We start from the raw sequence: 16680 nt of genomic DNA on the forward strand, positions 1-16680 counted from the left end.
CCTCTGCTGGCTTGTGCCTCTGCGTCTGGACTGGCCCAGCAGGGTCTCCCCCTCCTGGAAGGAGCCAGAGCTGCTAAGGGATGAACCTCCCTGAGGTTGCCAGGCTGGAGCATCAGACCTTGCTTCATGCCTTTAGTCCCCAAGGCCTTCCCAGGCCCCTGTCCTCGCGGGGGAAGGCCCGACAAGCGCTGCCCGGTCTGCTGGAGGGACAGGGGGGATCTGCCTCACTCATTCTGCTGCGGGTGCTCCTGGGCGGGAGCAGAGGACTCCCCGGTCGGGGAGCCAACCATGGAGCCGCCGAGCAGCCTCCCCGGGCAGCAGAAGCCCCAGGGTGAGTGCTGGCCCCCCTGAGTGGGCCGTTGGCTAGACGAGCTGCTGGGCCTGAAAAGATGAAGATTTCAGGGGGAGGCCACCAGAACAAGTGGCAGACAGGGCTCAGGTCTGCGCCGGCCTCGGGAGGCAGCACGAGGCAGGGGGAAGTGGGGGAGAGGCTGGGCCTTGGGGCGGTGGGGCTGCCAGGTCAGGCCTGAATGGGATACGAAACACCCTCTCGCAAAGACTAGTTATGTCTGCAGTTGTACCTGAAGTTGGGGGAAAATTCCCTGCTTGTAGGTGGGGAGGTGTCCTGGCCTAGGAGATCAAAGTTCTGGCCTTCCTGCAGCGGCTCCAGGCCCCTAGGCCGGTTCCGAAACCCGGGGAAGGAGGACAGCTGCTCTGCTTTACTACTGAGTGGAGCAGACTCAGCGGGGGGGACAGAGGGAGCGGGGCCGCAGGGGGAGGCCTCCTCCCTCACCTTTCCCTGGGAAGACAGGACAGTCTCGGGGTGGGCTGATGGCTGCTGTCGGGCCAGGGACCTTTTCCTGGGATCTTCAAAGCCTTGCCACGACAGCTGCCTCTCAGGCTCTCCTCGACAGCCTTCAGGGTCCCCCAGATCACAGGCCCTGGGCCATTCCTTGGTTCAGCGGACACTTCAGGGGCTTTGCTCAGGGAAAGACAGACAAAGAAGCTGCTGAGGCCGGGCTATAGCCCCAGCCACGTCAAGTCCGAAAAGGAGGGTGGGGTTGGTCCTTCTGCTCTGTATCAGTGGGCCAACAGGACTGGAGGCCTAGAAGGTCCTTAGAGCGGGGCTGGGAGTAGGACTGTGGCACAGGCCAAGAGGGAGGCCCAGGCCCCGGATCGGACAGGGCTGTGCCCACCGGGGCACCAGAGCCCCTGACTGCACTCTGGGCCGCGCTTTGCAGGGTTGCGGAGGAAGCAGGAGGGCACTGGGCTCTGGGAGCCTCTGCCTGGAGGCCAAACTTTGGGGCGGTTTGGGCTCCTCCAGGGCTGGCTACCCACCACCTAATCCCGTCATCGTCATGCTGGGAGCTCAGGTCTGTCCCGAACACTCCGAGCTGGCCAGAGCTGGGTTCCTGAGTCGGCTCTGGGGCAGGCCCCGGGGGAGCTGGGGAAGCTGGTTTACAGGACGGCCCCCGGGCCCGGACAGTCCGGCAGATCTCCAGCCACAGGTGCTGTGGTTCTCCATCCTGGCTGCAGGTGAGAGTCTCCTGGGAGATTTTAAACAATCCCAGCGTCCATGCCCCATCCCCAAACAACCCAAAATTTCTGGGATGGGGCCCAGTCATCCCTATTTTACAAAAGCCCCCCAGGTGACTCTATTGTCCGGGAGGGTTGAGAGGGCAAGGCGCCTGTGGACAAGGAAAACAATCACAGCCTGACACCCCCAGAAGAGGGGGAGCTGGTCTTGGCACCTCACGCTGTGTCTCGCCTTGGGGAGTGTGGGCCTGCAGCCCGTACCTAAGTCCAAAGCCACAGGCTGGCAAGGCCTCCAGGGAGCTCAAATGTCAGGTGCGGGTAGGTCATCAGCAGGCTCAAACGTTTGTCTTCTGTCTCTAAAGCGATTAATACCTAGCACCGGCACAACTTCCATTATAATCATCTTACTTTATAATGAGGACTGCTGTTCAGGCTGGAGAGATGCACACGGGCCCTCAAGGATCACTTTTGGCTACCATGTCCCCATTAGCAAGCGTGAAGAATCACCGCTGCTCTCCCTTCTAAACACAGAGCCCAAAGTGGCTCTCACAGCAGCCTTCTCACTGGGGTTGCAAGAGATTGTAAATGCAATAAGCCAACGTACATGGCAGATGTCAGCAGGGTCAAGTGCTTTGAAGAAGGGTGGGGAATGACTGCAGATGGGGAGGATCTGGAAGGAGCTGTTCTGTGGATGAGACATGTGGGCGCACATGGGCTGCATGGAGGGGGTGCAGGGCAGATCTAGAGGGAATAAATACAGGATCCCGGGCAGGGGGCGGCTGGAGCGTGCAGCAGTGGGAGGCCATCTGGGAGGGCAGAAGGACCCTGGGCTTTACTCCAGCGACATGGAGGCTACTGGAGGATTCCGAATGGGGGAGAGTTGTGATCACCTTAGGCTCCGAGGCAAGGTGGAGGAGAAATCCCATTGGGGCTCTGCTGGGGGCATCCAGTGAGGGGCCATGGTAGCTCAGACAAGAATGGGGCAGGGAATGAGAAGAGAGATGGAGAAGTTCGGAACAGGTCTGAGGACTCGTGGACGGATTAGATGGGGGATCTGAGAGAAAGCAAGGAAGTGTGGATGGCTCCCAGTTCTTCTGCCTGAATAGCTGGGCAAACCGGTTTACCAAGGCAGAGGTTGCTGGAAGGAGCAGTTCGGGGAAGATACCAGGCTCTACTTTGGTGGTGTTACACTTGAAATGCCTAGTAAGGACGTTGGACAGGGGGCTAGATACGAGTCTGGGGGGGGGGGCGTTAAGCTGGAGATGAGACCTGGAGTCATCCGCATCTGGGGTGTTTAAATCATGGGACCAGCCGGGACCTGCGCAGGAGGCCAGAGGAGGTCCAGGGGAGATGGGAGGGGAATCTGCAGGGAGAACGAGGAACGAGCATTGAGGAAGGAGGAAAACCAGGAGTCCCTGGCATCTGGAATCCAAGGGAAGAAAAGGACTCAGAAAGCAAGCAGGGAGCTCCCAGTGCTAACCACACTTGACAGTGATAACGGGGCACAGAGGAGTGAGTTCAAAGACACCCCGAGAAAGCATCAGCCAAGTCAGAACGCTGGAGATGCCACTGGACAAGTGAGCTGGTTTCTCCCACAAATCAAAAGCCTGGGACAGGGGCGGGCTGAGAATGAGAAGGTTAAGAGACCCAACCAGAAGCAATGTGTGGTCCTTGACTGAACAAACCACCTGCAAAAGACATTGGGGGAACCTGGAAGAAGCCCGGGCATTAGGCGATGCTGAGAGATACTGCTCATCTTGGCAGGTATGTTGATGGCGTGGATTAAGGGGGAAAAGGTATCAGCCACACGTTCCCATGGAAGACTTTACAGGTGAAAGAGCACGAAGTCTTAGATTCAGCAGGGGCGCCTGGCTGGCTCGGTTGGTTAACCGTCTGCCTTTGGCTTGGGTCATGATCCCGGGGTCCTGGAGCCTGCTTCTCCCTCTCCCTCTGCCTCTCCCTCCAGAACGAGGCTCCAGCTGGGAGCTAGGGAGGCCCTGGTGGCACCAGCAACATTGGTCTTGGCTAAGAAAACTGAAGGCTCAGGGCAAGGGCAGGGGGCCGGGTGCAACCATTCACAGCCCGGCTCCAGGGCCCCACAAGCCTGTTCACGCAAGGCCCACTCCTGATGCTGCTGCCCATCCCCATGTCCCTGGCTGGGTCTCTACCCTCATCTGCCCCATCCTCCTGACCACACACACACTCACACACACTCACACATGCTCATACTTGCTCTTCAACTCCAGTGTACACCCCAGGTAAACCCATTTAATCTCCTTAAAAAAGCCCACTCTGGGATTGGCACCTGCCCATCCAGGGAGGTTCTAGAAGCTTTCCTCAGAGACCTATGACTCTTTGGTGCCTTTTCCTGCTGTCCTGGCACCTGGCCCACTCCTCTCCCTGGCCTCACCTTGTCCCCCAGGAGGTGGGCTCCCAGACTCCTGACCAGTGAACTGCTTCAGCCCGTGGATTAGTGTGGGTGTGTGTTGTAACAAAACAACCCCAAATGTATAATGACACAAACACAACAGAAGTTTGTGTCTCTTTCCTATAAAATTCAAAATGGGTGAGTCCTCGTTCCACAGGATGGAGAAGTTCCTGGGTCCTACCAGGCACTTCTGATTAGTGGGTGCTCTCCTCCAAGCAGTAATTCGTGGACCCAGGCTCCTTCTACCTTGTGGCTCTGCCACCTTCAACACACGGCCCTCAAGGTCACTGTAAGATCTGCATCAGGCTGGTGGAGGGATGACAGAGCACAGAGGAGCATGCAGTTTTAAGGGGTCAGGTCTAGAAGTGGTGCACATGTCCACACATTCCACTGGCCAGAACTCAGTCACATGCCCTACTAATTGCAAAGGAGGCTGGGAAATGTAGTCTGGCTGTGTGCCCAAGACGACGAACTGAGTTTGGTGCCCTGCCAGCCAGTTTCCATCACAGACCCCTAGCTCCATCTCCGCCACCAGCTTCTGGCCTTCCCCGAGCCTCTCCTTTCTTTTATACCCACCCTGGCCTTGGCCCTCCTGACCCCATCCTCCCACCCTGCCCTAAGTCCCCTGCCCTGCAGCTTCATCTGGCCACAAGCCAACACCCAAGAAAGGACCAGTCCCGGCAGGTCAGAGAGGCACACAGAACAGGTTTATTCCTCATGAGTTTATACAACCACGGCACGGAGCAGAAGGTAAAAGTGCAGACAGCTCGGGGCGAGGGCAGAGGGCCTCCCCTGTCACACTCTCTTCTATCCAGCAGCCTACATCCAGGCTCACACCAGGTATTGAACGTGGGGAGCTGTGGGCCCCACAGTCCACATGAGCAGCGGCAGAAAGGAGGCTGGGGGGAGATAAGCCCCAGCCCTGCTGGAGGGGGTGGTGAGGAACAGCCACCAGAACTCAGGCCTCTCTGGAATGAAATCACCCCTCCTTCCTTGCGCTCCCCCCCCCCCCGCGCCCCCCGCCCGCGACTGGCTAGCCGGTTCCCGCAGAGAGTGGTACTAGTGGTACTAAAGGAGCTCCCAGCGGCAGCCTGAATGGGGGAACAGGAACAGGACACAGCAAAAGAAAAACTACACTGGCAGGGGCATCTGAGACCCAGATGAGGTCAGCTCTCCCGTCCTCAGCGGCTCCCTTGATTACCTGCTCCCACTACCTGGGATTCCACTCTGAAGGCTAACAAAGTCCCTCCTCTTTACTTGTGAAAGGCAGATGCCCCTGGGAGAGAAAAGCATGGAAGGCAGGCGAAATGGGAAGGTGCCCGAAGCTCTGCCTCCCACTCCCCTGCTTGGCCCGGGCCCACCTGACGAGGGTGGGTGACAAGCACCCATGCTCTCCGAGCTCTCCACCTTCCCAGCGCCATGCCACCTCTGTGGCCAAACACTGCCCCTCTCCTAGCAGAGGCGGGATGCCAGAGGGAAAAGAAGGCAGGCAGGGAAGAGGCTACTAGGGGTCGGGGAAATCCAGAAGCCCCTTCCTGAAGGAAAAGCCACCCCCGTCTCACTTGGAGGTGAGGGGGACGGAGACCCAGTCCTGCTCTATCACCTCTCCCAGACGGCCAAGGGGACAAGGACCAAGATGCAGGGAGGCCTAAGGGAGCCTGGGCTACCACAGACACAGAGCAACAGACAGACAGACCGATGGGGGCTGCCAGCTGGAGGCTGCCGGGCAGGGGCCGCCTCTTACTCGCCATCCCAGCCTCGACTCATGGCCTGTACCACGGCCGCGTAGAGCCGGCTCCAGGCGGCCCGCACGGCTGGTGTGAACGCGGGGCCCAGGCACTTCTCCAGCATGTAGAGCAGGGACTCACCCACCGTCTGTAGAGGCAAGTGGCACCTTGTCATTCCCGAAGGAGGGAAGGCATCGCTCCATTCCACAGGTGAGGAAACTGAGGCCTGGACCTTTCTTCTCTCCTGCACAGGGTCCATGCTTCCCGAGCAGGATTCTGCCCCAATCCTTGGGTACCACATGGGACCCAACTTTCCCCTTCAATGTGAGGCTTCATAGTGAACGAAGCATTTCACTCTACTCCCAGCCTTGCAGTCACCCCATGACTGGGGCCAAGGCCTTGCCTGGGAACCCCAGCTCAGAGCAAGAAAAGTCATTGCCCCCAGGCCTCCGTTTCCTCCTCTCCAAGGCAACACTCACGGTGTTAAGAGCCCAGACTCTGCAACTAGACACACCTGAGTTCACTTGCTGATTCCGCCATTTATGAGCTGTGTGGCCTTGAGCAAGTTTTGTGACCTCTCTGAGCCTCAGTGGCTTCATCAGTAAAACGGGGAAGGTAAAAGTTCCAACTCGTCAGATTGCTGGGACAAGCAAATGAGATCAACCCAGAAAGCTCTTAGCACAGCATCTGTACACAGTAAGCCTTCAAGAATAATAATGGCTCTCATTTGTTATTGTCAGAACAAAATATGGTTTACTTATTCCACAAATAATTACCGGACATCCACTAAAGACCAGGCACCGTACAGGTGCTTGAGATAGAGAGGACAAGACTATCTCGGTCCCTTCCTCGGGGCGCTTACCATCTGGCAAGGTGAGTGGACTCAGGTAGACTTATTACATCAGCGGCCCCCAGTGAGCCACACCTCGAGGATTCACGCCCCCTGAGTGGGGTCCCTCCTCCCTGAGCCGTCACCAGGAGGGATGCAAGCAGGGGCCGGGGCTCTGCCCTCTGGGGACTCAGCTGCCACTCTGCAGAGGAGCTCAGCGGGGCCCCCGCATAATGAGACACCACAGGGAAAGAGACCCTGAAGGATGACGGGCCGCCTTGGATGCAGCAGCCCCAGGTGAGCTCCCGGCTGAGTGCCTCCCGCCCCACCACGGGCAACGAAACCACTGCCCACACTGAACCCAGAGAAATGAGAAACCGTTTGCTTGGGATGGTTTTACACACAGCGATAGGAAACTGAGCAGACTGGCTAATCCCAGAGGCTCTTTAACTTTCCATGGTTCTAAGAGAAGCCACACCAGGGAAGAAAAATTGGAGGCTCAGAGAGGTCAAGGCAGTGCCGGGGCTCACACAGCACAGCAGTAAAGGCTACAGACCCCCAGCCCCAGTCATGTGAGGGTATGGGAATGGGGAGAAAGAACAGATGGACAGGGAGGACCAGGAGAGTGGTGGCCTAGGGTCAGGAAGCGCCCCTTTACCCACCGAGAAGGAGCTGAGCCTCACACCCACTGCACGGTGCTTCTTGCCCAGGCCAGCGAGGTACTCCTCCAGCGAGGACAGGTCCTCTACATTGGTCACTGCAGTGTCAATCACGAGCATCACCTGCCAAGGCCAAGGTAGCAGTGAACCCGAGAGGCCAGAGCAATCCCACCTACTCACAACCACAGTCCAGAACCGGGGGGGTCCCAGCCAGGAGTAAGAGAGGTCAAGCAGGACCCTCAGTTCTCCAGGATCAGAAATGCAAGGCCACGGGGCTCAGCTGGTGGAGTGTGCGACTCTTGTTCTCAGGGTTGTAAGTTCGAGCCCCACGCTGGGCGCAGAGATTACTTTAAAAAATAAAATAAAATCTGAAAAAAAAAAAAGAAAAGAAATGCAAGGCAATCCGTGTCTACATACAGTAGGCACTCAACATGTGGCCAAACTGCTAATGTTATACTGTGAAGGCAGCTCCTCTCCTCTGAGGGTCCCAAAGCCCTAAACATGGCAGCGGGACGGTGCTGTCTGCCCCGGACAAGGAGAAACTGAGGCACTGTGAGAGTCACTAGCCTCTAAGGGAACCCCAGCTTGGTTGTCGTAGGCAGATGGCGCCCGGTGGGTCAGGGCCAACACCACCCTCAGGAGCTGGGGACGGCGCTGAGGGCAAGGGTGGAGCAGGGACCAGCTGGCTGAGGGCAGCTCAGCACAGCGGGCAAGGAGCAGACACCTCTGGCGTGGGGGGCAGCAGAAGGGGAATGAGGGCAGGCCAGGGTGGAAGTAACTTCCCCTAGCCCGAGCCTCCCGTTCTCTGCCAGGAGGGCGTCCTGCTGGATCTCCAGGCCGCTTCACCTCCGCCTCACCTTCCTGATGTGGTCCAGGAACTCGGGGGACGACAGGCAGTCCTTGGGGCTGGAGAACTGGCGACAGTTGTACTGGAAGAGCGGCAGCAGGTCGGGCTCCAGGTCAAACAGCCTGCGGCGGGGAGGCCCAGGCGTCAGCCCTGCGGTCCCTGCACGCCCCAGCCGGCCCCATGAACCCCGGTTGGCCCAGCGGCCGTGCAGTGGGGGCGGGGGTGGGGAGGCAGGGAGGCAGCTGGAAGCCAGGACACACTGTCCCGCCGGCTTCAAGGGGCACCCTGAAAAGAGCAATGAGTCCCGAGGCCTCTCATAGGGCCCGACATAGAGCAGACCCTCCATAAACAGTTCAGAGGGCTGCGACAGGGAGGGGTCCTCAAATAGGAAAGCCCTTCTCTCTCTTTTCTCTTCCCTGTCTCTGTCTCTGTCTCTCTCTCTCTCCCTTCCACTCTTGGGTCAGAACCTCCTAGTCTCATCATGTCTGTAGGGACTTGGGCCAGTGATGATAACGGTACTATTAAGAACTCCTTACACTTACTGGACATTGAGTACTTTACATGTGGTTCACTTATGTATCCCTCACAATCCTAAGCAGTAGATATAACTGTTATCCCAGTCTTATTGAGGAGGAAACACAAGCCCAGAGAGTTTAAGTAACCTACCTACGGTCACACAGCTTGGAAGTAGCAGAACCACAGAGGGTCACTAAGCCCACAGAGAAAACAGTGGCACAAGCAGAAGCTCTCAGTCCCTCCTGAGAGGGCTCGTTGGGCTTTTGTGTAGCCCTACAAATGTATTCCCCCTTTGTCTGGGGAGGAGGTTTTGCAAAATCCTCCTCAGAAGTTCTGGGCTGGCTTTGGGAGCTGAAGCTCCTGAGAAACCATGGTGACAGAGCACTGCCTCTGGGGATGGCAGAGGGGTTACCTAGAGACGCTCAAGGTAAGCTTGGAGACTGGCCTCTCTTCCCCTTGTGGTCTGCGCACTGCCTCACACCTCTCCCCAGCGGTGAGACATGGGGGTCTGTCATCCCTTCGCTGGTGGTTGTCTGGTCCTAGCCGGGTCCTTTCCTTGGAAAGGTTTATCCTTCTGTTGGCTTGCTGGCAGTGTGCACCCCCAGGGCCTGGACCGTGCCCTCCCTCCCCGAGCCCCGGAGCCCTGGCACAGCCTCCCCGCACGAGCCCTCGGGGCATCCCCTTCAGGCACCACCCAAGGACTGAACACTCAGGAGCAGAGCCAGGGAGGGGGCGCAGCGCGGGGACCAGCGCCTGCTGGCCAGAGTGTAAGGAGATCCGCCGGGGAGGACCCCCGCCCGCCCCCGGGGAGTCGCCGCAAGACGCGCCCACCGCCGGTGGAAGAGGGGGGGAAGTGCAGAAGGGGCTGCGCCACCCGTCGCCGCGCCCGCTCCTCTGGCGCACATCTGGAGGCGCCCCGGCGCCTGGGCAGCGGGCCAACCTTCCCTCTCCTGGCGCCGGCCCAGCCGCCGGGAACCCATTCCGGGCGAGGCACCCCGCCACCCGCACCCCCGGGGCGCTCGGGGAGCCCTCACCTGGCGAACAGCACGGTGCCGTGCTCCAGCGGGCTGCGGCTCACCGCCCGCCAGCTCTGCCGGATCAGCTCGGGCTCCGGGCGTTCCATGCTGGCCCGGGGACGCGCGGGGCGCGAGGCTGGGACCCTCGGGGCGCGGGCACCGTCACCGCACGTGCCGCGCCATCTCCGCGGCGACGCGGGCCACTCTGCACCCCCTACGGCCCCCTGCCCCCTCCCCGCCCCAGGTGGAGGCGCCCCGCCGTGCCCGCCCGGCTGGCGCTTCCGGGGACCCCGCTCCGGCCGCTGCGCCCTGCGCCCCGCCGCTCCGACAGCGCCCCGCCCCGCGCCGCCCGGCCCCGGGCGCTTTAAAGCAACCGCGGCCCCCGCCCCCCTCCGCCCGTCAAGGCGCTCATCTCTGGGCAACCGGCTGTGCCAGGGACGACCTGGTGGCCGGGGAAACGGCTGGGCTTCAGAGCCTCACAGAAATCGTCGGGCCTCTCTGGGCCTCAGGTTTTTCATCCCGAAACTGGTGAGGATTTCGCCACTTGCTGGTTAGGGCACCAACCGAACTTGATCGCCTTAGGTAGGCTCTGCATGTGCCACCTCTCGGCAAGCTTCCCTCACCCGCTACCTGGAGGCATTAGAGTTTGCCACCCCCTTGGCACAGGTTCTCCTTCCTCCCGCCCCGACGTGGGACCAGGGGATGCGAGCACCTGCCTGTGGGACCAGGCTGGGCTGGAGAGGCCCTCTGCCCTACTCTGGGTCTGACTGAAGCATCCCCCACTCCCGTCCCTGCACATTGGGGGCCACCAGAGGTCTCAACCTTAGGGACAGGGCCAGGACCGCGGCCATTTCCAGCCAGGCCTGGGGGTTCTTGAGACAGCATCCTAACAATCTGTGAGCTCCAGTTCTGGCCCCAGCTCTGCTTGGCCGGGGCCAGGTCTAGGGTGCAGCAGCTGTGACCACTGCAGTGCCTGGCCATCGAGGGAGTTAAGTTTCAGCATTCTATTCCACGATTTTCAATAGACTTCTAAAATTTTTAAATGGAAGTACTATTTTGTTCTTTAAATTGAAGTTCAGGTAGTAGAGTCTCATTCAGGGTATGAAGTTGACCACCTGTCAGGCCTAAGCCTATTTCTCTCTCTCACTTTTTTTAAGGGGGTGGAGGAGGGGCAGAGGGAGAGAAGCCGACTCCCCGCTGAGCAAGGAGCCCCACACCCGGCTAGAGCCCAGAACCCTGAGATCATGACCTGAGCCAAAAATCAAGTTGGAGGCTTAACCTACTGAGCCACCCGGGTGCCCCAAAGCCTTTCTCTTTCAAGCATGAAAGTTCCTCCGGCCCCAGCCCAGTGCTAGTGCCCCAGGCTTTGGAGAGCCAAACCTTCATTTAACCTTCATTATTTCCAGTCTCTGAGCCTAGCTCCTCTCAGCCTCCCTCCTTCTCTCTTTCAGTGTCCTCAGTAAAGGGGTCGGGTAGTGGGGTCTTTAGGGGCCTTTCAGCCCACCTCCTTTGGTTCCATGGATACAAGATGGTATTCGGGCCAGTGGTCATGAACAGGCTGAGGTTCCATGCCCAGGAGTTTGGAGTACACCTTATTCCTTTCTTCCCCATCTCCCCACACATCTCTGGGGTCTCTGGGCTGAGCAGGAGAGTAAGGGTAAGGCAGACTGCCTTGTGTCCAAAAGAGTCCAAGATCCCCAAGTAAGAGCACAAAGGGACTGGGGGCAAAAGGGAGAGGAAAGCTAGGTTACTCGGGGACTAGATTTCTCATTCGGTATCCATGGCCCTGCAGCCAGGTCAGCAGGTCACAGGGCAAAGGCCACATGGGTCTCTGGTGACTTTCACCTTTCAGTGCCCAGATGCCCTGTGTAGGCCACCTGGCTTATCTAAGGCTTCCCACCCCACCCAGTGTGCACTTCCTGGCAAGAGTCTACACTGAGGGGGCGCCTGGGTGCCTCAGTCGTTGAGCGTCTGCCTTCGGCTCGGGTCATGATCCCAGATTCCTGGGATCGAGCCCCGCATTGGGCTCCCTGCTCAGCGGGATGCCTGCTTCTCCCTCTCCCACTCCCCCTGCTTGTGTTCCCTCTCTCGCTGTCTCTCTCTGTCAAATAAAATCTTAAAAAAAAAAAAAAAAGAGTCTACACTGGGGACCTTCTTGCTTCCTTTCTCCTTTGGACAGGGTCTGGGTCTGATAAGTTAATGGCAGTTAATGGCTTTAGCTGGTGAGTGGTGGAGTCAGCACTCACTTGGTCTCAAGCCAGGAGGAGGGGGCTGAGTGTGCTGTAATCTCTACTTCCCTGGAAAAAAAGGCCTGAGAACCTGGCTGGGCCTATGCAGGGCCAGCGGGGAGGGAGGGTGTTCCAACCAGGAGACGGAGGGTCTGAGTCCATATTTGAGGGCTGAAGAAGTCACAGGATCTCCCCTCGTTGCCTGGCATCTGCCCAGGACTTGGGCAGCAGGTTCTAGAGGAGGAGAGTTGAGTGCTGTTCTAGAGCCCGTGCTGTCACTGAGGTGGGGCTGTCGACAATAACGGAGCCAGCATCCACTGAGCACTCCTGTCCCGACTCTTTACAAGGATCTTTACATCATTCACTCTTCATCCTCACAAGACCTCTATCAAGTAGGTACCATTTGTTATAATCTGGTTACACTGTTGAGGAAACAGAAGCCCAGGGGTTTGGTCACGTGCCCCAGATCACATAGTTGTAAGCAGTGGGGCCAGGATTTACCCTCAAGTCTGACTCCAGCCCATTCTCTAGGCCTCTGTGCTCCATGGCCTCCTTCACTTTGATGGACTGTGACCAAGAGCTATGTCCATAGTTGAGACCAAGCCAAGGTCACTGGGTCTAGGTCAGTGGTGTCCTGGAGCTGGCTCTTCGATGGCTCCAGAGAGCCAGCTGGACACATCTATCTTTCCAAATTCTCGTGTAGTGACATCAGGACGGTAGCCCGAAATGGGCCATAGTGGGAGTATTTACACCGCGGAAATTGGCAAGTGCTATCAGGGCTTGTTTTCCTCCCCGAAGACCACTGGGCTGGGTGCAGCAGCAAATGCCAGCCCCCGGATGAGCTGTGGATGCATTAAGCAGCACGTACAAAGGAACATGCTAAATCTGGACACCTCTGAGCTACGTCCAGGCCTTCTCCCAAGGGATCCAGGGTTGCCAGGTTGTCCTGGGAAGGTGCTTCTAGCCCCAGGACCAAGCTGGAGCAGCAGAAAAGCCCAACTTGGTGCCCAGGCCTGGCCCTGCTGTGGACTAATCCCAGGAGTTTAGGCAAATAACGTCATCTCTCATGGGTAGAATGGAGACAAACCAGCACTGACTTCACTGTGCCTTCATGAGGATTAGGTGTTACAGAGGTGTGGGCGCTTGGTAAGCTGTGTCAGTCAAGAAGAAGTGTTTGGTCCTTTTCTAACTTGCCTAGACACGGCATTTTCCATCCCTGCAGATCTGCATAAGCCCCTCCCCACCCCCTCCAGCCACTCTGGTCCCAAGGCGGGGGGTGGGGGGGTGGGGGGGTGGGGTTTGGGGGGGCAGGCCGCCCCCACTTCACAGAGCAGTGCTACTCCTCTCCTCCCCTGCTTACCGCCAACACACATCAGCTCTCGTGTCCTTTGGACCCTTAACATCACTGCTGATGACGGAAGACCCCTGCCAGGATGGGGCCTCTGGTGAGCGCAGTGGAAGCTGCTGCAGGCTCGGCCACGCAGCTGCCTCAGGGGCGGACAACTGGTACTCCTTCATGCTCCTCGCCCTGCTGTGTGGCGGGTTACAAGAGAAAAAAGGTCCAGCTTCCTACTTATTTTGGAATAAGTTAAAATAAATTAAAAGAACAACCAACATTACTCAAGTAAGCTTGTAAGTGGGAGGCCCAAATGCCCCCTGGGGTAACGAGGCTCACCTGCCCAGCCAGGGCCTCTCCTCGAATTAGAACGGCCTCAGACACTGAGACACAGTGGAATGGTTCTTGCACTCAAAACATCCCTGTCTTCTTTCTGGGAACCCGAGGGAAAGTCAGATTCAATTAAGGACAAGAAGAACACCATGGCATTCAAAATAAGAGCTATTTATTACAAAAGTAAATGGCCTCTGATTATCTGTGGAAACTTTTTATATATATAAAATTGTGGCCCAAAAAGCTGGCTGGAGGTTGGGCTAACAAACATCTTCTTCCTCCACCAGCAAGTTTGTGGGGCATGTCACATTTCCGCCAATTCCTGGGCACTGGAGCCCACATTCAGAGCCCCACCTTGATCGCCCCTCTCCCCAGTGTCTTCCACCGACCAAACCTGAGCACTGGAAGCTGCATCAACCCATATGGCCTTGTCCTCAGAGAAGTGTCTGCTAGTCTGGGCTAAGAGGAAGAGGAGGGAGTGAGCCAACAATTCTTCTCTCATCCTCGGAACGCAGTATTAAGAGAGAGAAGAACCCTTTGTCCCCAGTGTGGCCAAATTAGGAGGGAGCCATGGGCAGGAAGCTGGCTGGGCTTTCTCCTTCCTCACGCTCACTCAGAGTGGCTGCCTCTCTGCTCCTTGGGAGTTCCTCCCTTCCAACAAGTCCCTAGTAGGAAATAAGAAGGTGCAAGGGGACATCAGGCACCTCCCAGTTGTCACGGGGTCATGGTTCTTGGCTGAGGGGCAAGCACAGACTCTTCATTCTCCCTCCAGAAAAACCCACCCAGATGGCTACCCCCAACCAGCTTAGAAGAAACCAACTCCATCTTTGGGGAGGACAGACAGTGGTGCGGTAGAAGGGGTGAGCAGAAGTTCTCCATCCCTGCTCTCCTTCCCTTCCAGAAACACAATTAAGCCCATAGCCCAGACTCAGCACACAGGCAGCATTTCCTGCCAGGGGAAGTCAAAAAGGGTTGCAGCCCTGGGAGAGGGAGGTCATCACACCCCAGATCTAATTAACAAACCTGCCTTGCTTTTGACATTGCTGCATTTCCTCTATTAACATTAATGATGGCTGGTCTGAACGGCTAAGGATGGCCAGAAGCTTCCCTCCCCACTGCCCAGTAGGTAGCACAGCCTGTCCCTGGGCCCAATTTCCAGTCTCCGTGGCAACCGCCTCCCGAAGATGCTCTAAAGAGCTCTGACCCTGTCAGAAGTGGTGGGGGCTACAGAGGAGGGAAGATGAAGTGTGGCAGAGCCTCATCATTAAACCTGGAAGCATCACAGTCCTCTGAGACAAAATACTCTCATGCACCGGCAGGAGGGAGGCAGCCTGAAGAGCGGGCCCGGGGCTAGTATGGTTCTGACCCAAGGGTTTTCTTAATCTCTTCCATTTGGGAAGGAAGTGAAAGGAACAGCTCTGAGCTTCCTGCTTGGGCTTTAAAGTGGTAGAGAGTAGAAGCTTTGCTGCATTTCTCGGTGCTCTAGGTCTTTGGGAGAAAGAGATCAGTGGAACAGTGACACAGAGAAAGGGAAATGAAATGCATCCAGGGCAGCAGGGAAGACTAGAGAAGTAAAAGTGGGGAACACCTCATGAGTGACAGGAACATCAACCCAGACAGGCTGGAGCAGCCCACTGGGACCCCAGCCCGGCACCACAGATCCCTGCCCTGCTGCCCACCAGCCTCAGCTGCTAAGGGGCCCCAAAGGTTCCCCCAACCATGGGGAGAATGCATCTGTCCCACCTCGTAGCCAGGATGGATGCAGACGGAAAAGGACAGACAGCAAGAAACCACCTCTGGCACGCAGGGCCTGGGAACAGAGCAGCCAGGGATAGGACGCCATTCCTCCCACCAGTCATCATGTGGTGTTCTCAGAGAGCAAGGAACCAAGGGCTGGTGAGTGCTCAGCTGCCTCACTCCAGAGCCCAGTCCTCTGTGCACGCCGCAGGGAGTGCAGCCACCTGCTGCCCCAGAGACCTCCCAGCAGCTGCCCCCCTCCCCACACCGGCAAGCAGCTGGGAGGCCCTCCAGCTCAGGGGCGCTCAGCTCTATTTGTTTGTGGGGAGAAGGCCGGCACAGCTTTGATGGCCCCATCTGCTCCGCCCTTGGTGATATCCCAAAGTGGGGCCAGTGAGCTCAGCCTTGTTGGAGGTCAGAGAATTTTTGATGGCTCTTGCTTTCAAGCCAAATCCAGTGTGAAAGAAATACCAGAAAATACTACTATAGCCCTGGACTATTTCTTACAGTTTATGACACTCAGCTGTCCACAGTCACGGTCTATATTCCACAGGTGTATGGACAAATGAACCCTCCCACTCCCACACACTCACGCCCACTCTCTCACACACTCATCCTTATGTTGCACACTCGGGGAAACGGGCCTGAGAGATGTCCGCTGTTGCTGAGCCATTCCCAGCGGTGGGATCTCTGCAGACAGCACTGCAGCTCTCCCTAGTGCTGGGCTAAATTCCAGGTATGCTCCCAGAGCTTGGTCCTGGCAGGCAGCAGAATTCCTCGGGCTCCTCAGGCAGCTTTGCCCACAGCTGGGAGGGTCTGGCTGCACGGCTGGCTGTCCCCAGAAAGTTCCTGGATTCAGGCTGGAGTAGCAGTAGCCTCAAAAGTCCCATGATTCAAGCCACCTTAGTCCTGCCATGGGACTTCGGGGGTCCTGGGCTAGGGGACCGATCATCCCATAAGCCAGAGGGTGGAAGAGGTAGAAGCTGTGAGAGAAAATCCAGAGGGAGGCGGTCGCACCCAGCGCCTCGGCAGGGGCAAGGAGCCCCATGGATCTTTGAAAATCTAGCAGCCCCTACTGGAGCTTATCAGCTCTTCTCCACCTATAAGACCCACCCCTCGTCACAATGTCTGTGTTCACCATGTGGGCACACTGTAGTCCGAGAGCTTAGCAGATGCTGGCTTAATGAGAAAGAAGGAAAAGGCTCCTCCCAGGAGGCCCGGGAGAGAAACCAGTCCCGGGGTCTGGCCGTGGCTGTTTGGCTCAGAGTATTTGTTAAAATGTGCGTGTGCCCTGAGATCACAGGCCCACCATTTCCTGTTCACACTTTAATGCTGCCTCCCTGGCCCCTAAAGGCCAGTGACTCTCAATAGGGGATCTGTGAGACTGGCAAGGAGGGGGGTTGGTGAGGCTTGCCAAACAACACCCTCCTTCCAGTTATTCTGAGCCACACCCCACACCCCTCTCCCCACCCTCTCCCTCACCCCAAC

The 16680-nt window shown here is 57.7% G+C and overlaps 2 protein-coding genes across 3 annotated transcripts in view; both read right to left on the reverse strand.

Annotated features, from left to right (window-relative positions):
• Positions 1 to 4649: 4649 nt before the first annotated feature.
• On the reverse strand, positions 4650 to 9829 carry NGB (neuroglobin). The gene is made up of 4 exons (XM_032404629.1): positions 9577 to 9829; positions 8037 to 8148; positions 7183 to 7302; positions 4650 to 5839 (listed from the first exon to the last, which is right to left on the reverse strand). Exons 1-4 carry the CDS (start codon positions 9663 to 9665, stop codon positions 5705 to 5707), a joined length of 456 nt encoding a protein of 151 aa, XP_032260520.1. The 5' UTR covers positions 9666 to 9829; the 3' UTR covers positions 4650 to 5704.
• Positions 9830 to 13142: 3313 nt separating this feature from the next.
• POMT2 (protein O-mannosyltransferase 2) overlaps positions 13143 to 16680 on the reverse strand; it is a 44281-nt gene continuing 40743 nt past the window's right edge. Inside the window, exons 21-22 of one of the 2 annotated variants that reach the window (XM_032405669.1) lie at positions 13462 to 16175; positions 13143 to 13317 (exon numbers count right to left, since the gene is read on the reverse strand). In XM_032405669.1, coding sequence (XP_032261560.1) covers positions 16070 to 16175 — 106 coding nt within the window. In that variant the 3' untranslated portion in view covers positions 13143 to 13317; positions 13462 to 16069. Of the gene's footprint in view, positions 13318 to 13448; positions 16176 to 16680 lie in introns of those variants that run through there. The other variant, XM_032405668.1, reaches the window with a different exon arrangement.

This window comes from Phoca vitulina, unplaced genomic scaffold (genome assembly GCF_004348235.1).
Source record: "Phoca vitulina isolate PV1807 unplaced genomic scaffold, GSC_HSeal_1.0 scaffold7, whole genome shotgun sequence".
Lineage (NCBI taxonomy): Eukaryota > Metazoa > Chordata > Mammalia > Carnivora > Phocidae > Phoca > Phoca vitulina.

Coding starts and splice junctions, on each gene's coding strand:
- NGB (XM_032404629.1), bottom strand. CDS start 9,665: ATGGAACGCCCGGAGCCCGAGCTGATCCGGCAGAGCTGGCGGGCGGTG. Junction 8,149..9,576: donor GGCACCGTGCTGTTCGCCAG/GTGAGGGCTCCC, acceptor TCCCCGCCGCAG/GCTGTTTGACCTGGAGCCCG. Junction 5,840..7,182: donor TGAGGCTCAGCTCCTTCTCG/GTGGGTAAAGGG, acceptor TTGCCTCTACAG/ACGGTGGGTGAGTCCCTGCT.